The sequence below is a fragment of the Rhamphochromis longiceps genome, linkage group LG3 (assembly GCF_057381845.1).
Source record: "Rhamphochromis longiceps isolate RC_006_pf linkage group LG3, R_longiceps_female_GT1.1, whole genome shotgun sequence".
NCBI classification, from domain to species: Eukaryota; Metazoa; Chordata; class Actinopteri; order Cichliformes; family Cichlidae; genus Rhamphochromis; species Rhamphochromis longiceps.
Window position 1 is genome coordinate 43,770,736 of NC_140559.1, and position 21,337 is coordinate 43,792,072.

At 38.0% G+C, this 21,337-nt stretch overlaps 2 protein-coding genes and 1 long non-coding RNA gene across 4 annotated transcripts; 2 read left to right on the top strand and 1 right to left on the bottom strand.

Annotated features, from left to right (window-relative positions):
- The first annotated feature begins 1,433 nt into the window (after positions 1 to 1,433).
- On the top strand, positions 1,434 to 4,639 carry LOC146674945 (uncharacterized). The gene is made up of 5 exons (XM_085402439.1): positions 1,434 to 1,495; positions 2,049 to 2,254; positions 2,494 to 2,585; positions 2,884 to 3,025; positions 3,251 to 4,639. Exons 2-5 carry the CDS (start codon positions 2,143 to 2,145, stop codon positions 3,379 to 3,381), a joined length of 477 nt encoding a protein of 158 aa, XP_085258565.1. The 5' UTR covers positions 1,434 to 1,495; positions 2,049 to 2,142; the 3' UTR covers positions 3,382 to 4,639.
- Positions 4,640 to 7,823: 3,184 nt separating this feature from the next.
- LOC146674946 (uncharacterized) lies at positions 7,824 to 11,027 on the bottom strand. The gene is made up of 5 exons (XM_085399171.1): positions 10,032 to 11,027; positions 9,654 to 9,748; positions 9,369 to 9,469; positions 8,824 to 8,979; positions 7,824 to 8,733 (listed from the first exon to the last, which is right to left on the bottom strand). Exons 1-5 carry the CDS (start codon positions 10,178 to 10,180, stop codon positions 8,308 to 8,310), a joined length of 927 nt encoding a protein of 308 aa, XP_085255297.1. The 5' UTR covers positions 10,181 to 11,027; the 3' UTR covers positions 7,824 to 8,307.
- A 4,612-nt stretch (positions 11,028 to 15,639) lies between these two features.
- LOC146674947 (uncharacterized) lies at positions 15,640 to 20,169 on the top strand. Of its 2 annotated transcripts, XR_014909705.1 has the most exons (4): positions 15,640 to 15,767; positions 16,900 to 17,029; positions 17,608 to 17,703; positions 18,302 to 20,168. It is a non-coding gene; the product is annotated as an uncharacterized LOC146674947 (long non-coding RNA). The 2 variants fall into 2 exon arrangements; XR_014909704.1 differs by having other exon boundaries at positions 16,900 to 17,703; positions 18,302 to 20,169.
- The last annotated feature ends 1,168 nt before the right edge of the window (positions 20,170 to 21,337 follow it).

The window sequence follows — 21,337 nt, forward strand, 5'->3', positions numbered from 1 at the left end:
TGCTAAACTGCAACAGCGTGGCTTCATAGTAGAAGAGTCTGGACACTGCTTGCGTTGTTTTAAAAGTCATTACTTTTCTCATTTATAAAGTGCTTTTCGTGTCTTACTAACTGAAAGTATTTTAAATTTTAGCAATTTATCTCCTTCACATCCATGGCCAATTTATAATCCCACGTTAACTTTACATGAATGTGTTTGTACTAGACGAGGAGCGAGAAGATATTGGTTATAAAAATGTAATTAACAGTTAAAAATTGCTACTATATCACAATATGTTCATCTAATCATTTAATGTGTGCTGACCAACACTTCTTCCTGCTCTAAAATATGCACTACACTATATGTACTATGAACTATCAAGCAACTTAAAGAAGTCCAGATGCTTTTCTTTGCAAGCTCCTTTGACTGCGATGACCTGGATGACTGAGAACCTTCACAGACACTACACTATGAGATAAACAATTTATTTTCCTCTCACAGTGGTAAAGCTTTTCTCATCCACTGTCTCGACATTCTCAAACAAATCTGCAAATTAAGGAAAAAAGCATTTAAATGTCACCATGGAGGTAGCTTTAACTGTTTTTGTTGTTGTTATAACTATTCTCACGCCTGTCAGCCTTTTACTTTAGCCGCAACAGCAAGACAGCTTGAAGTTTACTGACAATTTACACAAGACACTAATTTTAAACAATCTAATCTGAGCAGGAATGATCAAAATATACACTTGATCAAAAGATTCACTTTCTTAACTAGAAGTCAGTGATTTTGCTAAAAACTCTTAGTGCTTCTTTACACAGCTTCCCAGTTTCACATATAAGGCCATGGAGAATGTTTTCATACATACAACTGATTACATGGCTCTTAGGATATCCCTTCTTATTGAAAGTGATGCTGTTACAACCATCCCTGTCTCCATTACACCTGGGCATGTGTTCCTTTCTGATGTGTCTGTTAAAAGTGTGCTCTTATTTTCAATGATGAAGTCAACCTTTAGTGGCCAACCTGGTCTAACAACAACATCGTGACCACAGGACATCTGAGCTCTGAGAGATTTGAAGCCTCACACAAAACGGAGAACAATCACACACAAGAAAAAAATCCGTGTCACACATGAACTTGTGACATGCACCAAATTGTTTTAAATAGTTCCACGAGATTGCTGCTACTGTTCACTTCTGGAAGTAGTAACAGCAACATTGTGAGCTGAGTCTTTCGGGACTTTTTGTGAGATACACTTTCATTTTCAGTCTGAAGCAATAGTGTGTGTGTGTGTGTGTGTGTGTGTGTGTGTGTGTGTGTGTGTGTGTGTGTGTGTGTGTGTGTGTGTGTGTGTGTGTGTTGGATGAGAGAGAGAGAGAGAGAGAGAGAGAGAGAGAGAGAGAGAGAGAGAGAGAGAGAGACTAAAAAACCTAAAATCTAAGTCAGTGAGCACTCTGCCTCATACGACACACACAGCACTGACTGACCCACGCTGTTTCGCCTTGGCAGCAGACCCGTGAGTGACCTTGTGTGCACACCGTTGTGCTTTACAAATGAATTAGACCGCCAGTGTCAGGTTTATACCACAGCTGATATATACTATATTTGAAAGTTTTTATATTTCAATTTAAACTTTATTAGTAATTACCATAATCCTTTTTTCATTTCTATGTAGAATGGTTAATCCACCAATGCGCAAAGTATTTGATAAAAATGATTATTTTACTAATGATTTCTTTTCTTTTCTTTTTACAAAAAAGCAGAAAAATATTCACACCTTGCTTTATTATTTTAAAAGGCGTCAAATTAAATCATTCGTTTGCGTTCCTCAACAGAAAATGTTTTTAGTGGTTGATTGTTGTTTATTGTATTTGTTATTAACTTAGAAACTGTTTGCGTGCAAAGCAACACAGAAAAGACGCAAAAATGCTTTCACAATTTTAAAGGCGTGTTATCAATACAAACAGTATTCTCACAGATAACGAGATCAATACCTTGTTCATATGTTTTTGTTCATTGTTATTTCCCGGTTAAACCGAAACAACTAACGGGCAATCCCCGCCCCTCAGGCGAAGTTATAAATATCGTGACCACACCGTCACCTCGCATAACCTTCAGACTGAGAACCTGAAAAGATCGCAGCCTCACTTCCTAAACAAAGCGATGTCTGCTGCCGTTGTGAGCCAGAGGTGGGGGGTGAACCTGCACATGAACCAGCTGCCAGATGCGACCCTGCGTGAGCTCAACCAGTTGTTGAAAACGCGCGTCAACCAAGGTAAATAAAATCTGAAAATAAATACATAAAAATGAAATTATCAATACTCAGTTAATCTGTGTCCAGTGTTTTAAAACATTTTTTAATCTTTTTAAACTGGACAATTTTACTTTCAACAATAACCTCTGCTCAGTCTAATGCAGGGAACATGGTACAGTTATCTATGATATGTGTGGAGCTATATTTAGTCTAAAGGCTGCAAAGTAAAGTCCCCTCTGTTCTGTGTTATATGTGTTTAGGATATACGAAGAATCATGGAGGAAAGTCACATGACCACGACTCTGCACCACTGTCCAAATGTGGAATCAAGCCCGGTTCAGCTGTGCAGATGGTGAGAAACGTTTATGATGGAGGGTCCATCGTTATTTTAGCTTTCTTTACATTTTACAGCTCCTGTCACACCTGTGATCAACACTAATTTAATACTACATGGAATAAATTATAATTCACGTATTTCCTTATTAATATTTTGGTATAAAAACATGAACTGAGTTTCCTCACTCCATTTCAAAATGGTTGCACTTAGAGGACTCACTGAAAAGGTTTCTAAAATATTTGTTTTCTGTTTTATGATATGTGTTAAGTGCTGTTTAACCAAAGTACTAACCATCACCTCTCATAACCTTCAGATGGTAGCCAAAACAATGTGTGAAATCTTCATTATCATGGCTAATGGTCAGAGATGCCTGATGCTCCTGCGCGCCATACAGCTGCAAGTAATGATTGTGAGCATTTTCAAACAGAAAGTGAAGAAAATGGTCAACGAGAAAGGTTAGTAACCTAAAAAAAACAAAAATTAAATACGTTAAAATTGTAATTACCAGTGCTTAATGACTCTATATTCAAATGTCTTAAAAAAATTTCACTAAAAAATCTATAAAATGTTATGAAGTTATGTTATGTTATGAATAATGCAGGAAATGTAATATAATTATTTATGACATATTTGTAGCTATATTTAGTCTAGTCATCTCTTTCTGTGTCATGTGTGTTTAGGATGCGCTGAGAAGGATTTCAAGCTGCACGTTGATGGCACGCCACTGGACGACGACTCTGCACCAGTGACAAAATACGGAATCAAAACCGGCTCAGTTGTGCAGATGGTGATTATGGTTCACGGAGGATGAAGGAGTCCATCATGAATTCATCTGATTACATCAAAGTTACAGGATTCACTGAACTATAAATACACATAAAGAACAAAACGCATAATTCTAATTGAAGCTTGGCGTCTATTTCTCCTTTGCGCTTTCTTTGCATTTTACGCCTCTTGTCATACCTATACTCAGCACTAATTCAATATCATATGGAGTAAATAACAATTAATTGGGGTGCATTTTTTTTCCAAACAAGTTTCTGGGGCTTCTGTTCTCACAGTCAGAGCTGTGTGCCTGAGTATATTAGGAATTTCTCCTCTCACTGACGTTATACACATCCCATATCTGAAACAAAGGATACAAACAATAATTAAGGAGCCTCAGATTATTATCATTACAGGAAGAAATCAGAATAAATGTAACTGTATATAGAGCAACCTCCAAAAAGTACATACTGAAAAAAGACTGATTTTATATTTGCTATTTGTAATGTGCATGAATAAATACACATTACCAAATGTCATTGTTCTGCTCACATACCACTGATGTCTGCACGTTGAGTAGTTTACCGTTTTTAAGTCAATGACAACATTTGAAATAATTTTGAAATCAGGTTTAACAATTTTAATCTAAACTGAGCCAAAAAGCATTGTGATGTTCACGTGTTTCATATTTATTTAAACTTTTTGATTCCACTTTAACTTGATTATTGTACAACTTTAGCTGTTCCTGTAAATACTTCTAAATCAGCATTGGTGTAAGGTTTATATTGTTGATTGTCATTTATGCTTGGAAATTTTTACTCATATATGCTTAGAGTTTTATAATCGATTGCATAATAACAGAGGTTCAATCCGTAGTACCGGTAGTCTGTAGGGACTCTGTGTGCTTTCCAGAGTGTTCTGGCATGCACACACATCTTAAGGTCATGAGAGAGGTCATACCTTCTCTTACTGATTTATACTATAGGAGGACACCTACTCTGTCTCTGTTTTAGTATAAGTGCCTTTTGTTTAGATGAATTGCTGGACTTCCAGGCCAGCAGATTTTGGGGAGTCGTTCACAGGGTCACATCTTGACCACACACACACACACACATACCTACACGGCACACAGACAAGGTACTCTTTGTTCACATGTATATCTGTGTAATGCGTCATATGTTAATGAACCTATGCATATTCATGTAACCTCAATAAAGAGCAGTGTTACGAGGGAGCAGACGAGAGCACTGGTGTCAAACGATGGAACGACGCTCGTCCAGTTCTCTCCCTCGTGCACGAGTAACACAAAGAGCTCTGGTAAATTGCGTCTTGCTTTTGCTGTTGTAATAGAATTGTCTCGTTCCAGCGAGGGGTTGTGTTAGACAGACCCATCAATTGGCACAATTGGACCACTTTATAAAAAATAAAGTATTATAAAATATTTCATTTTACACGATCATTTTCATTTGTCAATATGGGATCTCAGCAAAATGTTGCAGGAAGGAAGGAAAATCCACAGGCTCATATCAAATGAGGTTTTGCTGACTTGTTCAAATCCATGTTATGTTTTAGATTTACACATACAAGTCTTTAATACTCAGTAAAACATTACAAGGTGCGACATTGGTTACGTGTGGATAAACCATGTAATGCTCCTCAGCTTTTACACAATATTATTTAACATTAACTCATGTTATTTATTTTAAATGTCTGAAGAGAAAGTGATAGTGAAACTACTTTAAACACAGGATTTCCCCTGGCTCTCCAAAAACCACTGTCATGTTTACTTGATAGCCTTCATTCCAGCCCTAAAAAACGAGTGGAATTCCCATCATTTATTATTGAATGAGTCCAAGAAAATGATGATAATATTTCTAAAGAAAGAGTATAACAACAAAAATAATACCTCTCTATCTCAAGAGCTGAGCCCTCATCCTTCACAAAAAACTCTGCTGCTTGTATCCACAGTCTAATTCTCACAGTCACTTCCCACAGGTCGTGAGCACAGGTGAGGGGAAGAACATACATCAACATGTAAATCACCAGCTTTACTTTTACGCTCAGCTTTCTTCACCACACCAAACCAGTAAAGCACTAAACTGCCTGTCAATCTCTTGCTCCGCTCCCCCATCACTTAAAGTCCTCCACCCAACATAGCAGCTCAACCCTGACTAGTGGTGCTAATGTGCACTCCACCCATTTCCAGCTGAGAACCATGGCCTCAGACTTGGAGGTGCTGATTCTCACCCCAGCTTCTTCACATTTAGCTTATGTGAATTTAGAAGATCTTGCCCAGCAAGCAACAAGATGCTAAACTTTAAGCCATAGTGAAACCACATAATAAGACAAATTTAAAGGTTCAGTTTTCCCTGAATTATCTGTACTCTGTTTGTTTGGCTGCCACCTGTTATCCTTCTCAGGTTTGAGCAGTAAACACAGACGCTGACCTCTGCACACACCAGGGAACGTCCCCAAAACTGTTTTGTTTATTTTGTTTTTGCTACTTTCAGTTTCTCTCCACCAGTTACAAGAAGTCATACGACTGCAGATCAGCACTTATATGATTTGAATTTATATAATAAAAGTGTTAGTGCTGCTGAGAGTCCAGGTTTATTTATTTATTTGATGATTTATGGGTTTTATCACTATATATTTTGTAAACTTGCACTTTGCAGTCAAAGCTGATCTGACCAGTGACGCTGTGACGCATTATGACCTGGATTTATTATTTTATTTGGTGAGTTTGGGGGAATTATTGCGTTCCTTTTGCTACTGCAATGTTCTGAATGTGCATCAAAATGGATGTTAAAATTATTTAATTTGAATGTTTGTAAACTGGGACTGATGAGTCCACTCATAACCATCATTTGGCACAACAACCAGGATGTAAAGAAGCAAAAAAAACAAACCAAACATTGTTCTGGCTACATTACAAACGCTGATACGGGCAATTTTTAGTTGTTAGGTCGTTTACAGTTTTCAGCTAAACGATTGTGTTTGAAATTGAGGCGTTATGATGAGCATCATTTACATGTTTCAGCTTAAGTTTAACTGTTTTGTTTACAGTTCGTCTTGGGTTCCATATTTAAATCTTTTTGTGTATTTTCTAATATAACTTTTTTTCTTCTTCTGGAAACCAAAGCAATGCAGAGTATCACTTAACCAGCATTGAGGGGGAAAGGAGAACACGTGGGGAATTTTAGCCAGAACACGTTCCTTTTTAAAAAATAAAATACAATTTTTTTTTCCTGATTAATTCAACCAGGAAAAAACCCCATTCAGATTCAAAATCTCATTTTCAACAACACTAAAATACATAAAATTTTACAAATTATGATAGATGAGTGATCATCCACATAGAAATAGAAAGAAAAAAGTCCCAAATCATTTTCACATAGTAGTCAGATAATTTATCCATTAAAACATTTGCATGCCGATCTTTGCCGATTTAAAATTTTAAGCATTTATTTAAACTCACTTAGGGAAACAACTTGCTTCAAATGTAGATCATTCTGGAGCTGATCCATTCCTTAGCGGTAAAGGACCTCATGCTGGGAACACAAACACATAAGTTTACAATGGTTAACTGATATGCGTATCACGGACTCATAGGCCTTTATCACGGATGTCTGAGATCAAAAGCTCGGGTTGGCAACCTGGCAATAAGTCTAAAGGGCTCGGGCTATTTTCCAAAGATCAAGATCAGCAAACCTGGTGCAAAAAGTAGCACCACCTATGTCAGGGAGAGGTTGAAGCAGGTGTGGACAACCATTGCGAGAGTAGAGCAGTGGGACTCTGGAAGCAAAGATGACTGATGTTTTTCTTTTTCTTTTATTTAGCCTAGTAAACCTTTATGTCTGGGGAAAAAGCGAGACACCTTTGCTCCTTGGAACATTACATATCAGAACTTGGATGTTAAATAGAGATAGAAATTCTTCTGTAAAATGTTTACCTCAGTGCAATACATGCTGTGACTTACATGTCAATACGTTAACAATGATTTTACATCATTTAAAAAGAGTAAAAAATATACTGATATCCCTGGATTCACACTGAAACTTGGAATTTAAGTTAACCTTCAAACAGCTAAACTTTAATCAGATTAAGAGTTAAATATTTTATATTGTCTAAATGAAGAACAGAATGAAAACAGGTTTTCCTGCATTCCCCAACTCAACAGCACAAAGTGATGAAGCCTTCTCTTCCTGAGACTGTATGACTAACCTAACAATAATAATAATTAAAAATCTGCATTTTAACTCAGTCACTGTATTAATTTAACTTTCAAATCAACATTTCATTTGGACCATATTGCGAGGTAAAAAAAATCACATTTTACATGACAGTGTTCATTTTACACTAAGGAACAAAAAGGCAGAAAAAAATCTACAGGCTTGTATTAAATATGATGTTGCAAGCTTTTCTTCCTCAGAGACACATTTTTATTTTTAATTTCGAAAATGAAACAATTAACTTAAATATGCTGAATGTTTTACACAATGACTTTAATTAAACATAACAAGGTTTTATTAAAAGACACATTTGCTCGAAACAGTTGAGGAAATAAGAGCATTGACACTGATTAAACAAAACAAGATTTTCCTACACAAAACATTTGTTCTAAACAGATTTAATATCACGTAGTTTGCAAAACAAACAAAATGTGTGATAAGGAGACGACATGTGTTATATATGTAAGTAACCAGAGGACAGGATGTGCACACAGAATGTTTAACCTTATTCTAAGTTTATGAATGAATGGCATTTATCAGATTTATCATTACAGTTCAGACATGACACAGCTGCAAAGATCATATTTGGTAATACATTTCTCACTACCATATTTTTTTCTTTTTTTTTAATGCGATGACATTTAAAGCAGAGAATTAAAAAACACAGCATGGTACATTGATTTAGAAAAGACACTCTTAATTTAAAGAAAGTGAAACTTAACAGCCTCGTGTCTTTCCCATTATTTCTTCTGCCAGACAGGTATAGAGGTCTGTCTGGGGGCAAGAATACACCTGGTTATCAAACATGTACCGGAGCTCTTCAGACATACAAAACAAAATGACACATTGCATCGAGGGCAGTGAACCGATTTACAATACTTCTTGCTGTGCTCCAACAGTAACCCACAGGTGGGACAGGCACGAACAGAGGGACACTCCTTCACTGAACCAAAGGTGATAGTTGGGCATTTATTTAGTGTCTCTAATGACTGGTTGCAGCAGCCACGATTTCCACAGCGGTCCTTCCGAGGCCGTGCACCCTTCCACTCCCTCAAACACTGCCAGCAGAATTCAAACGGCCGTCCTTTTACTGATGTGCACACTTTACAGAGGACATTCAAATCTGATTCATTCTCTCTCGTCACAGTGGATCTGCAGCCAGGACACTACATGGAGACAGAGGTGGGACAATATGTAATACATGATGAAATGTCTAACAATTCTCCATTTACATGAAATATATATGAATCACTTACCATCTTAGTCGTATGTGTCTGCCTGGCAGCATTGAACGCCATGGTTCTTCTAAAATATGCATTTTCTTGAGGCGTCAGCAGAGCCATTTTACAAACCTCTGCAAAAGTCCACTCGACGTTACAACCAGACGCACCACACACAAACCTGCTTTCACCCTTTATTGAAATATAGAAAGGTGCGTTATTTATACAGTTCAGGGGTTGAAAACAAACGAGAGAACAATCTCAGGAATTGCAGTTAATATCTTTAGGTTAATCTTTGATTAATAAAACTATAAACACTATGTTGTGTGAGGGTTACTGCATATTATCAACAAATGAAATAGTATTGTCCCAATCCAGTCCGCAGGGAAAAAAAAGATGATATATTGGGCATTGTTTTCTTGATTTATTCACGTGCGTGTGGTGCATTAAAAACATTAACGTCTGTAATTTCAAGACACAGGCAAAACTACTCTGCCCTGTTTAAAATCTGAATTCTGCCACTGTGTCTGATGTTGTCTGTTATGTATTTATTTTAATGAAGCTGACCCTTAGTGGCCTACCTGGTTCAACAATCTGCGACACCAGTTGGTGAGAGAGGTCGGGGTCACAGCGTGACCACAGGACATCTGAGCTCTGAGAGATTTGAAGCCTTCATACAAAACTGAGAACAATCACACACAAGCAAAAAAAATCAGTGTCACACGCGAATAAATGCTAATGCGTTTTGTTTAACCTAGACTAATGTGAGCACAGGTAAAATTATTGTATTTAATTAATGTCATGAATTCTATATCAAATGTGAATCTGTTCGATGTCACTTTGAAAAGTGCCCACGTGACACTTACAGTCCAAATCATCCTCTCCATCGACAAATTTAAGTGTTTTGTCATGAGGGTTGTAACACTTCTCCTGTGTTGTTGGCACGCTTGGGGGCGTCACACTGCGAAACAACAACAAACAGATCAGAATGAACACTTCCGGTTTCACTTCAAAAAAGAGAGTGTGTGAGCTGCAGTGTTGCGCAGTTTTTGATACTTGCACACAGCTCGCGTTTCTTCTTAACATAAAGTTTTTGATCAGCGGCTTCGTGTTTCAGCATCACTGTGATGTCAGACTGTGACACTGAATTATGGCATCGCGCAGTTTACAACCGTAACGAAAAGTCAGAGCATAAAAATCGTTAGCAGTGAAATCGGAGCAGCAGATGTAACCTGAGTTGTTACCTGTGCAGCAGCAAAGGCGGGGGCAAGTACATCGGCGCTCTGTCTGCGGGACACACTGGATACATGTAATAGACATCTGGCACGTTGATGAACGGAGCAACACCCGAATCTTGGTGAGGTGAACACAAAGGTGTGGTCCGGTTGAACATCTGGCTTGGCTTTTATTGTCACTGCGCACTATCTGTTCACGGGAGTATATCCAGCGGTCGACTAAGAATCGTGTTGTTCTGCGGTGAATATGAGCAGCGATACTCCTCCCTCCCTCCCATCTCTTTCTTTCTCCCACTGTGTGTGTGTGTGTGTGTGTGTTTTCAGGGCCGCACCTCTGTCGTTGGTAAAATTCGAGTTTAGCCTTGCCTGCTGGTTTTTACGACGAGTCCTGATTTTATTAAAAGATTTTTTTTCATTATTTAATTTCATTCATTAGTGTTCATTTTGAGAACTAATTCTAAGTTTCGAGATTGAACTCGAAATAGTTGAAAATCAAAAATGAAAAAAGTCGAAATACCTTTTTTGATTTATTTTTTAATCGTTTCGAGTCAAACCATATGGAACTCCAAAGTGTTCAAAATTAAATAAATAAATAGGTCAAGATGAAATAAATAACTATGTGAATAAATAAGACACAGATATGTAATGTGAGAATGATATTGTGAAATCATGGAACACATTTTGAAAAAAATGCTCATTATTGTGAAATATATTGCATTCTGCTATATACATTTACTTATTATTGTGAAATATTATTTCATGGTCATTATTTTTCACAATAACAGAGATTATTCCTGAGGCATTTTATTTATTTCCAGCCGTTTATATTCCAAAATGACCTTTTTTCAAAGTCAGTCTTTATTTCAAAATCCCGTTTTTCCCGATGGCTTATTTATTTCATAATGCGACTTTTCAGCAGAATGACTTTGTCTGTCAATCAATGTAAGTGGGCTGGACCTTTGCACCTATTGGCTTATCGTTTACCATCGACTAGTTTTCCTGGATACCGGCTCCGCGGACGGCTAATACAGCTAGCAACAGCGTGCTAGGTCAAAAGTCACGGAGGGTGGCGGACTGGTGTGAACTTCAGCCAGTTCTGCTCATTTAAGCAAATCAGATAGAGAGGGATCATTTACCTGTAGATACTGTTTTGAGTCGTTTAGATGATGTACTAAAATGCCTGGATGATAATTGCTCTTCAAGACGTTAGCATCGATGACAGCATTGTCGAAGGTTTAAGATCAATTCAGCACCGTGTTCGTTTGGAATACGCCGAGGAAGAACAGTCTTCAAATGTTGGCCGTCCACGTCTAGAAATCCCGGTGCAGCACTCAGGACTTTAGTGCTGTCCGGGATAACCATCGGGGTAATTGCCGATACGTTTTCTGTGTCTCCGAGCACAATTAGGAGGGAAATGACGGAGGAAGGTCTAAGGTAAGTTTATGCTGTAATTGAGCACCTGTGTGATTCTGTACACAGCATTGTTTAGATGTTGACCTTAATTATGACGTTTGACAATGAATTATTATCGCTTACTTTTTTTTGTTACTGTCTAAAGTGGGGCAGCTACGGCTAAAGCTATCGGCGCCATCTCGGCGTTGAGACACGTTTAGCAGTGTTAGCTGTTAGTGTGTTAACTCGGAGACTGGGGTCAGTGGAGCCTGTAGGAACCTTTTACACAGAGAGTAGACCCACCAGCTTTCCACAGTCTACTTACTTATCACATCTTGTTAGACAACAGGGTCATTAGTGCTTTAAATAGTACATAGTTGAATGTTTCATTGCTGTTTGCAGTTGATTGTTCTCTGATAACGCACAACAAGGTTGATGTTAAATAGCGAGTTTATTGAAATGGTTTTGTCTATTTCAGCAGCATTATAGATATCATACTTTCTCTGGTGTCTTCGGTAAAGCTAAAACAAGAATACATTTACATCCTTGGTTCTTTCAGCATTAATTGGAAAACTTTGAGATTTGCTGTGTGTCTCCCAAGCCATTCTCTTTTATCCCACCTGTCAGGTATAGATGGCAATACTTTAAACAAAGTTAAATTTGTTATACCTGAAGAGAACCAATCCTGACCTAGAATGGGTGAATGAATAATTAGTTGGTAGCCAATGCCTAAGCAACTCACATAGGCCCTGGCAGACTCAATAAGTCCATCTAGGAACAGCTGCAGGAAACACCTCTTCAGTTTAGATTTAAAACATGTGCATGCTCTTTCAGGTTGATGAGGATTATGGTGTGGACTGGACAGGACAACATAATCGCTGCCCATCAAATGAGATCACCATTCCTGAGATTCAGCTCCCAGATGCACTGAATGAACAAGACCCTGCTGTGCTACCAATACTTCAGAATCACTTGTAGAAAGACATTATTACATTTAATCAGTTTCTATGTCAGGAGGATTTATTTATTTATTTTTAATTTCTACAGCTTTGTAGCTAATACTGACTCAAAACAGCATAACCAATTTCATTTTCAACAAAACAGTGAGTGGCTATAAAACAGGATTTGTTTTATACAGCTGTCACTTTAATGATATTCATTTCTTGGTTGGATATACAGTACATGTCAACTCTGAGCAGATTTAATACAATGAACACAGTACAGTAGTGTAACATCTTAATTCAAATAATTTTTTCTAGAAATTTTTTTTGTATCAGTAGCGAGTATAAACAAAACATACTGTGTAATTTATAATGTACAGTGAACAACTGATTTTGATATCTGAACTCTTCATCAGTTTATATTAAAAAAGCCATAAATGCTCACCTGTACTCTGTATTTTTCACTGTCAAGTGTATTAAAAAGAACTAGAACTCACTAGATTGTCTGTTTCTTTGAACACTGAGTACAGTAATGTGATGCAAGAAAGAAGAAATGGTCTAATTTTACCATGTGGTTATGGAATCAATCGTAAACCAGACCAAAACCTGAGTCAGTAGAGTTGAGACACACCTGAATGTCCATTAGAAATGACTCATAGGTACAGTAGTGTGCAGGAAGACGTAGTACATCAAAACCGGTGGAAGCCTTTGGAAGATTGCTGTTGACCACTTCCACAGTCATTTCTCAGCAAGACTTCCCATCCTGTCCAAAACTTGATGAGGGCTTTTTGTTGTGCACAAGATGCTGCAACAGAAGATTGTTTTAAACTATAATGACATCCTATATTCATTACTTTGAATCTTTTATGGAAAAATACCATAAAAGATGACCACTTACATACAGGGCACCAGACATTTTTGCCCCACTCAAATTGCTGTTGTAGCTTTTATAGATATTATGTTAACAAAGCTAAAAGTAGTCTACATACAATTCTAGTGAAACTGATAATGCCACCACTCTTATGTATTGCATGGAGCAAATAACAAAACAAAATTATACTATAGTGTAGAGCTGGGCGATATAACGATATGTATTGCGAAATAACTTTTTCTCAATAGAAAAATTAAACTATTGTGATAGACCTCACCGCTCTTGTCCTTTTATAAAAAAAAATAAAAATAAAAAATATCGTGATATGAAAAAATCTCATATCGCCCAGCTCTACTATAGTGTACTTTGTTAATGACCCAAGATCACTGGACTGTATGTAATTTACCAAAGTATAATCAGAGAAAACCAATGGCAAAATACCTATCGCAGCAGACTTACCATTTTCAATGAAGGACCGAAGGTAACCTGCCACTCTGCATTTATCCTCGAGAGCATTCCTCTTCTTCCTCATCTTCATCTTCTGTGGCAGGCCACAGTCATTTTATAGCTTTACTTATCTTGTAGTCTTAAGAGCATCAGCAACATTAGGTGTATTTTTATTAAATGTAACCCAGCTGTTCAACTAACCCACGCATACAAAACAGTATATTGGTGTTTTGTGTCAACAATTAATGTTCATCCTTCATAAATTAACCAAATAGCTTTACTATTCAGATGTTAAAAGATGTGACCTGACCTTACCTCACAACAGGGAGCAGTCTCTGATTCCCTTGGTAAGAAAGGAGGAATGATGTCTGATCTTTCTGTCAGAAGCGGCCATACCATGGTCTCCTTAAGCCCTTTCCTCAGCTGCTTGACTTGACGACTTGTTTGTGTTATGACCTACAACTCTGAGACCAAACCAAAGCTGAAGTTGGAGTCTGTAAAGTGACACACACTTTAAATGTTAAATATTTAAAGAACATCCACTGTACTAGTAAAAGCATTTTCAAATTATACCCACTTACAGAATCACTACGTTGAACTAAAATTGCTTTCTTTTCTTTCACATAGATTACTTGTCTTCCATATTAGCACAGAAGAAAAGCCACTTTAAAACAGTCATGAATAACTATTACCTACAACAATGTAAATAGTAATACAGACATTAACCCAGAAGACAATTATTTTCTCTCACCTAATTTATAGAATTCTTTGCTATGATAAAAAACAGTATTAAAAAAAAAATCTGTGACTAAACTGATTAAAAAGCTCATTTTTGCCAGACAGACAGACTAACCAAGCAATAATAACATATCGTTACTTACCCTGAACAGCGTTTCGTGGAGTGGAGCTAGCTGTGATAGCGTTAGCATTTGCTAACGTTAACACTGCGGTTGTGATGAGAACTTGGACCAGGGACCACTTCATCTCCAGTACACTGCTGCAATACTCAGACTGAGGTGAAGACGTTCAATCTAAGCGGTTAGCAAGTTCTCTGAGTAACTCAGAAACGGACTTGTTTCCTGCAGCCATGCCCTTCACAAGAATTGATACACCTGTAACGTTATTCGCGCCCAGTGTTTTGCATTTGTCGGTGCCTTAAGTTTATTTTGAGCTGCATACTGCCGCCAGCTGCATAGGAGACGCATTGCACCATTAAACCTAAATCGACAATTCATGTGCTATTACTTATGTCTGAATAAAGGAGCAACCAATCACACAACTGGCTCCGCCCTGTCTCTCTTGATTGACAGACAAAGTCATTCTGCTGAAAAGTCGCATTATGAAATAAATAGACCATCGGGAAAAACGGGATTTTGAAATAAAGACTGACTTTGAAAAAAGGACATTTTGGAATATAAACGGCTGGAAATAAATAAAATGCCTCAGGAATAATCTCTGTTATTGTGAAAAATAATGACCATGAAATAATATTTCACAATAATAAGAAAATTTATATAGCAGAATGCAATATATTTCACAATAATGAGCATTTTTTTCAAAATGTGTTCCATGATTTCACAATATCATTCTCACATTACATATCTGTGTCTTATTTATTCACATAGTTATTTATTTCATCTTGACCTATTTATTTATTTAATTTTGAACACTTTGGAGTTCCATAAAACCACCTCCTCAGTGCTGCTACATATCCTACAGCATGCCTGGTGTAGATGAGTTAGTTAGACAACTTAATCAGCTCTCTTTTTGTGTCTTGTGTTACAACATACACTCTCTTTACTGCACCAGCGTGCAGACAATACAGGAAGTAAGAAATAGCACAATATATGCTATATATACATACATATAAGTCACTTACTGATAAATATCTGATTAACAAAGAAAGAAATAAGAGTATGTGCAAAAAGGGTGTGGCTATTACAGTATGCAGTGTGTGCGGTGGATGAGGTGTACAGGGAGATGGCCACAGGCAGGAATCCAACTTCCTTACACCAGCACCAGCTGTTGGAAATACCCAGGAGTCTTTATAATTCCACTTTGGCCTGGTAGGCTTTTACCTCCTCACCAGAGAAGGTAAACAAAGATGACTCTGTTTAACCTTATATCTGGTTGCCATGCAATGTAAATAGATCTTCCCTCCCCCTGGTTGTGTTACACCAGAGCCATAACTTTAAAGAAATGGAAATGCTAAGATGTTGGATGCATTAGTGTAAATTCAGTGGATTCAGTAATCTACTGAATCCTTTCAGTAGCATGATAGCACTGTGATTTGGTTTGATCCTTAATTGTTATTGTTTGTTCTTATTTGAATGTCTAGAGAAAATCACACATCCATCCATTCACCTCATTGCCATAATAAACCTTTAAGAATAGCTTTCTGGATCTTGTCTTTAAATATGCACACCACATCAGACGTTCTGTGAGTCAGCACAACCAACATCAGTGTCGTTCCTTCATTGACATCCCCACATAACACAGGGTTAACCTATTGTATAAGGTAGCTGGGATAGAGTTGAATTCCTGGCCTGAATTGTTATCTCAGGATATGTTCACTAAAACAGTGGAGTATGAAGTCGTCTGATTGCAAGAACATTAAAAGATGAACAGACACCACATTGGCATAGATCATCAATAATAACGACATATATTGGCCATGTCCACAGCTGGACTGGCCATTGGGCATACTGGGCATGGTGATTTTTCGTTTTTATGGGCCAGTGTTGTTGTTGTTGTTGTCTATAATGGTACAAACAATGAAAGGTGGTGGACTGGCCAATTGGTCATGAACGACTCTGGGCTGGACCAATTATAGCCGAGGAGGTCGGATGCACCTTCCTCCTTGCTTGGGCAAATGGCTCTAAAAGCAATCTTGTCACAGACAAACAGAATAACATGGTATTGAGGTGAAAAGGAACACGATTTGTCCCGTACTTCAGCTAGAATAGAAAAAAAAGACAAAGCTGGAGTTATTCTGTGTTTTTATGCTGCACAGCTGCCTCTTCTTCTCTCATTCTCTCCCCTCCCTCTCCTGTTGCTACTTCAATCATGAAACTGATCAATGATCAGCTGATCGGCTTTTCTCTCTTGTTTGTTTATCGCCCACTTTGCACCAGAAAGAGGAAGCCAGCAGATTTCACGCTGAACAACAACAGCGCGTTTAAGCTTGATCAGTTGTTGTTATAATTTATTTAATATTACTTTCTAGGACCAGCTGATGTTTGCTGGAGCCACAGCTGTAAAGCTGCTGGTCATGATGTTGGTTTGGTTATCTGGTGAGAGGGAAACATGAAGATGAAACCAGGAGATGTCCTTACTGAATCATCAGAGCTGAACAGGTGATGGACAAACAGGTTTACCTTTTAGGTGACATGAATGAGTTGAAGTTATGAACTATTTCTGGGAGACAAATAACACCAGGATCCTTTTCTAAGTAGCTGACAGCTGGTAACTGTGCAGGGGCGGGTCTAGCAAAGTTATGCCAGGGGGCCAGGTAGGGCATTAACAGGGAAGGGGGACAAAAATAAATACTTTTCTGTCCGTTTAGCTGATGTAAACTATCCACCCTACAGTGTAAACATAATGTGTGGCAAAAGTAAACCATGCGATTTCTTATAACTCGATTTAAAAAGATAGTGAAACTAAATTAGATGTGGAACTTCCCTAACAGTCCAAACGCATCTGTTGGTGTGGTTTTTTGATAAAGTCACCATTGTAGGCTCATATAAGCTGCTGCTGCTAGTCTTTGTGAACAGCTATTTGGGACAACCCACCTAAAAGGAAAAAGCCATCTCAATTATAAATTCAGCCCACGCCCATTCTGACTTTAACATAACCTGAAGCAGCTCGTACCGCTCACACACGATCCAGACAAACAAAATGTGCAAGTTTAGCTTGTCTGTTCTCTCACCTGCAGGGGAGATGAGGATTCTTAAGTTAAACCCCTCCAAGAAGCAGCGGAAGACGGTCAGTGACCTGAAGAAAGGAGCGCTGAAGCTGTTTCCCAAGAAAGGTAAGCCTAAACCCCAAAACAGATCAAAGAGAAAAATTACTTCTTGAGTGATCACATGGCTCTGTTGTAAGCCTACATTCAAATGTTTTTGCCTATTTTATGAATCTTTTAAATTATATATTTAAAAAAAAAACTACATGAAGTGTTTAATTTTATTGGTAATAATAATATAGTTAAGAACGATTTAGTTTGGCGTCATTGTTATGTGAGGTATTTGTGTAGCACAATAATGCAACACACCAACTTCAACCACACATTCAAGTGGACATCTCAGTCTGAGTAAACATGTGAGCTCAAGCCAGCTCAGACAGGCTGTGTTAACAGATATGACCACAATTACAAACACGTTTCCTGTGTACTGTGTTGCTGTTTCAGTAAGTCGCACAAACTGTGTTGTTGAGGTTTTGTTTTTTACAGTTGAATTAAATGTTTTTCACACTTAGTTTAGTTTTAGTTGAGCAGTGGCCACAATCATGTGCTGTCTGAGTGCAACTTAAAAATAACAACCTTCAGTCATGTTCAGGGAACATGATATAATTATTTGTAACATCTTAATATACTTAGTGAGGTTCGTCTCTCTCCTGCGTTGTGTGTGTAGGATATCTTCTGGGTGAAGTCCGGCTGGTTGTCGCAGGGAAACCGCTGGATGATGAATCTGCATCTCTGTCTGAATATGGGATCAAACCCTCGTCTGTGGTGCAGATGGTGGCGAAGGTCCACGGTGGCTGATCATCACTGATGCACTCAACTGCATCCACAAGACTCACAGCAGGACTGAAATATGAGACACCAAAGGACAAAATCCATCATCTTTGGCTCTTTCAAGACTTGTCCCATACCTGCTTAGAGTTCAGCACTAATTAATTATGATGAGCTGTAAATGGTGAATAATTAGGATGTAATAATGTATTTTGTGTCATTTTGTGCTTGTGTTTATTTCCCTGCTAAGCTGTGTAACTTGCTATTTGTTGGTATATCAAAAATAACTATGAATGTATATCATTTGAGATATTTTTCCATCTTATTCAATAATAAAAGATTTTTTCTTTTTTTACAGTCTGTGTTCTGAAAACTAATCTCAATAGTCCATGTATACTACAGATTCCACACTGCTACACGCAGGCATTAAAAATCTGTTTGTTTCTAATAGGCACCACCTATCACTGCTCTAATTCACATACCTGATATACAGAGTAATATGAAGAAGAGGTGGCTGGTGGCTAAAGGTGAAAATGCAAACCGTGGGGTTATTCTGTCTGCTTGGGATCGGAACAGCATCCAGCTACAGCTCAGGACCGCTTCCTCATCAGTCTCTGCCATGACACCCAGCCACAGTTTCCTTTTGGACTGTTGGGTGCTGCCTTTAGATTGCAGTTGCTGTTAGGCAATATTATTACCACACCAGTTTCTGCTGGTGGCTTATGCAGTATAGCAGTTCATCTACTAATCAGAAGGCTGGTGGTTCAACCCAAAGCAGACAGTGCATAAAATGAAGCTTTTGAGGCCTCACGGTCCTCTGATGTGAACATAAATGAAATCTGTGGGAGGATCTTAAACATGTTGATCTGTCTTTAACTGGGCAGACCTCATATCATAGTAAAGCCATTTTTTACTTGCACAAATATATGTTTTTGCCACTTTGCTGTTGTTTTGATTCTGTTGTCTTCAACACACTTCTCAATATGGCTTGGGTTTTCCCCTCGCGGCACCCTGACATTTGTTGCCTTTGTTTCCTTGATTGCGGCATCTACATTGAATCCTTTTTCATTACTCAGCTCGTGCCGCACTCAGCTTTGTCATTCTGTGACTCTCTTTCCTCACTGCAGTCCCAAAACAACCCTTCTCTCTGCTGTAGCAGATTCTCAGTCCCTCTCTTTCAGCTGTCCTTTCAGTTTTCTCTGAATTATCACCATTCACCTCGTATCCTTCTCAGGTTTAGAATGAGCAGTAAACACAGAAGCTGTTGTCTGCACACACCAGGAAATGCCCTAGATTGTTTTTTATTTATTTGTTATCACTTTCGGTTTCTCTCCACCAGCTACGAAAACTCATGCAACTGCAGATTAGCAGCCAGGATTATTTTGTACATTTTATTTTATGTAATCAGTGTTAGTTCTGCAGCGAGTCCAGGTTTAATATCTTATTTTGTGCATTTATGGGTTTTATCACTCTACTTTTGGAACCTTGCACCATGTAGCCAAAGTTGTGGAAAGTACCCGATCTACCAATCAGCTTCACTGGGCTGGCTTATCAACTGGATTTATTGTCTTGTTTGGAGAGATTGAAATGGTTATTGTGTTACTTTTGCCATTGTGGTGTTATGAATGTGTATCAAACTGGATAAAAAAATGATATGATAATAAGATTACTGATGAATCCACTCATACCTATCATTTGGCACGACAACCAGGATGTGAAACAGCAAAAAAACCAAACCAAACATTGTTCTGGTTACATAACACACATTGGTGCGGGTGTATTAGGTAGTTTCCAGTTTTCATCTCAATGACAGCATCATGCCTGATAAAGTGATTCAACTCGAAACTGAGCTAGCAGGCATTATGATGAGCATTATTTATATGTTTGAAAGTTATTTTAATTTTCTGGTTTACGCGTCATCTTCGGTTGCATATTTAAATCTTATTGCATATTTTCTGTAATACCCTTCTGCTGAAAACAATGCAGCAAATGTTCCTCTTTGTGCCACTTAACCAGCATTTAGGATAAAGGTGGATCTGTGGGGAATTTTATCCGCAACCTATTCATGCTGGAAAAACAAGGCTTTAATTATGGCTTTAAATAACTGAAACTAAGTAAAATATAGTATCTCATTAAACTGAAATTAAACTGAAATGAAGGAATGCATACATAAAGTATATGCAGGTTCAACCATATTTCAGATTTATGAATAAATGAAAAGTTTCAGACTTGTTATGGTCCTTGTGACTTAAACTAAAAGCAGTATAGGCAAAAAAATCACATGTGACAGCAAAATATCTCACCAACAAAGCCAATAATGATTACATATGCCAAATCTGACCTCATGTTATAACCAGAGAAGGACATGAAACACAGTATGGGAAATTACGTTACACGCAAAGAAAACAAAGCTCCAGCAGGCTGTTGTCTTTTTCCATCATTTCTTCTGCCTAACAGGTATAGAGGTCTGTTTGGCGGCCCACACACTGGAGCATTGTGCAGATATTTGACTTGTTGTCACGCATTCAGTCTTCAGGCACACAAAACAAAACTTCACCTTACATTGAGGACAAACAGAGAGATTTGCAATGTGTCTGGCTGTGTCCCAACACTAAGCCACAGGTGAGTAAGGCATGGATGGAGGGACATGGACTCACAGACTCAAAGGCAGTACTTTTAGAGACTGACTGCAGCAAAGAGGTCTTTCTGAGGTCGTGGATGCTTCCCTCAGATAATTCCAGCAGAATTCTGTATCATTTCTTAACGTATCATCTAATGAAACTGAATATTTATTTGCATGTTTCAGAACTGCATTGCAAGAATGTTAGTACGATGCCTCATATATAGAGATCCGTGGTTTTAATCCACCAGTCTGGAGTTTGTATGTTCTCCCTATGCTACTCAAAAATCTGGCTTCCTTCCAGAGTCCACTGAC

Excerpts from the sequence above, each read along its gene's own strand:
- LOC146674945 (XM_085402439.1), top strand. The coding sequence starts at position 2,143 with ATGTCTGCTGCCGTTGTGAGCCAGAGGTGGGGGGTGAACCTGCACATG. Across the intron at positions 2,255-2,493 it reads GAAAACGCGCGTCAACCAAG|GATATACGAAGAATCATGGA; the intron begins GTAAATAAAATC and ends ATATGTGTTTAG. Across the intron at positions 2,586-2,883 it reads CCGGTTCAGCTGTGCAGATG|ATGGTAGCCAAAACAATGTG; the intron begins GTGAGAAACGTT and ends CATAACCTTCAG.
- LOC146674946 (XM_085399171.1), bottom strand. The coding sequence starts at position 10,180 with ATGTTCAACCGGACCACACCTTTGTGTTCACCTCACCAAGATTCGGGT. Across the intron at positions 9,749-10,031 it reads CCGCCTTTGCTGCTGCACAG|TGTGACGCCCCCAAGCGTGC; the intron begins GTAACAACTCAG and ends GTTGTTTCGCAG. Across the intron at positions 8,980-9,368 it reads GTCGCAGATTGTTGAACCAG|GGTGAAAGCAGGTTTGTGTG; the intron begins GTAGGCCACTAA and ends ATTTCAATAAAG.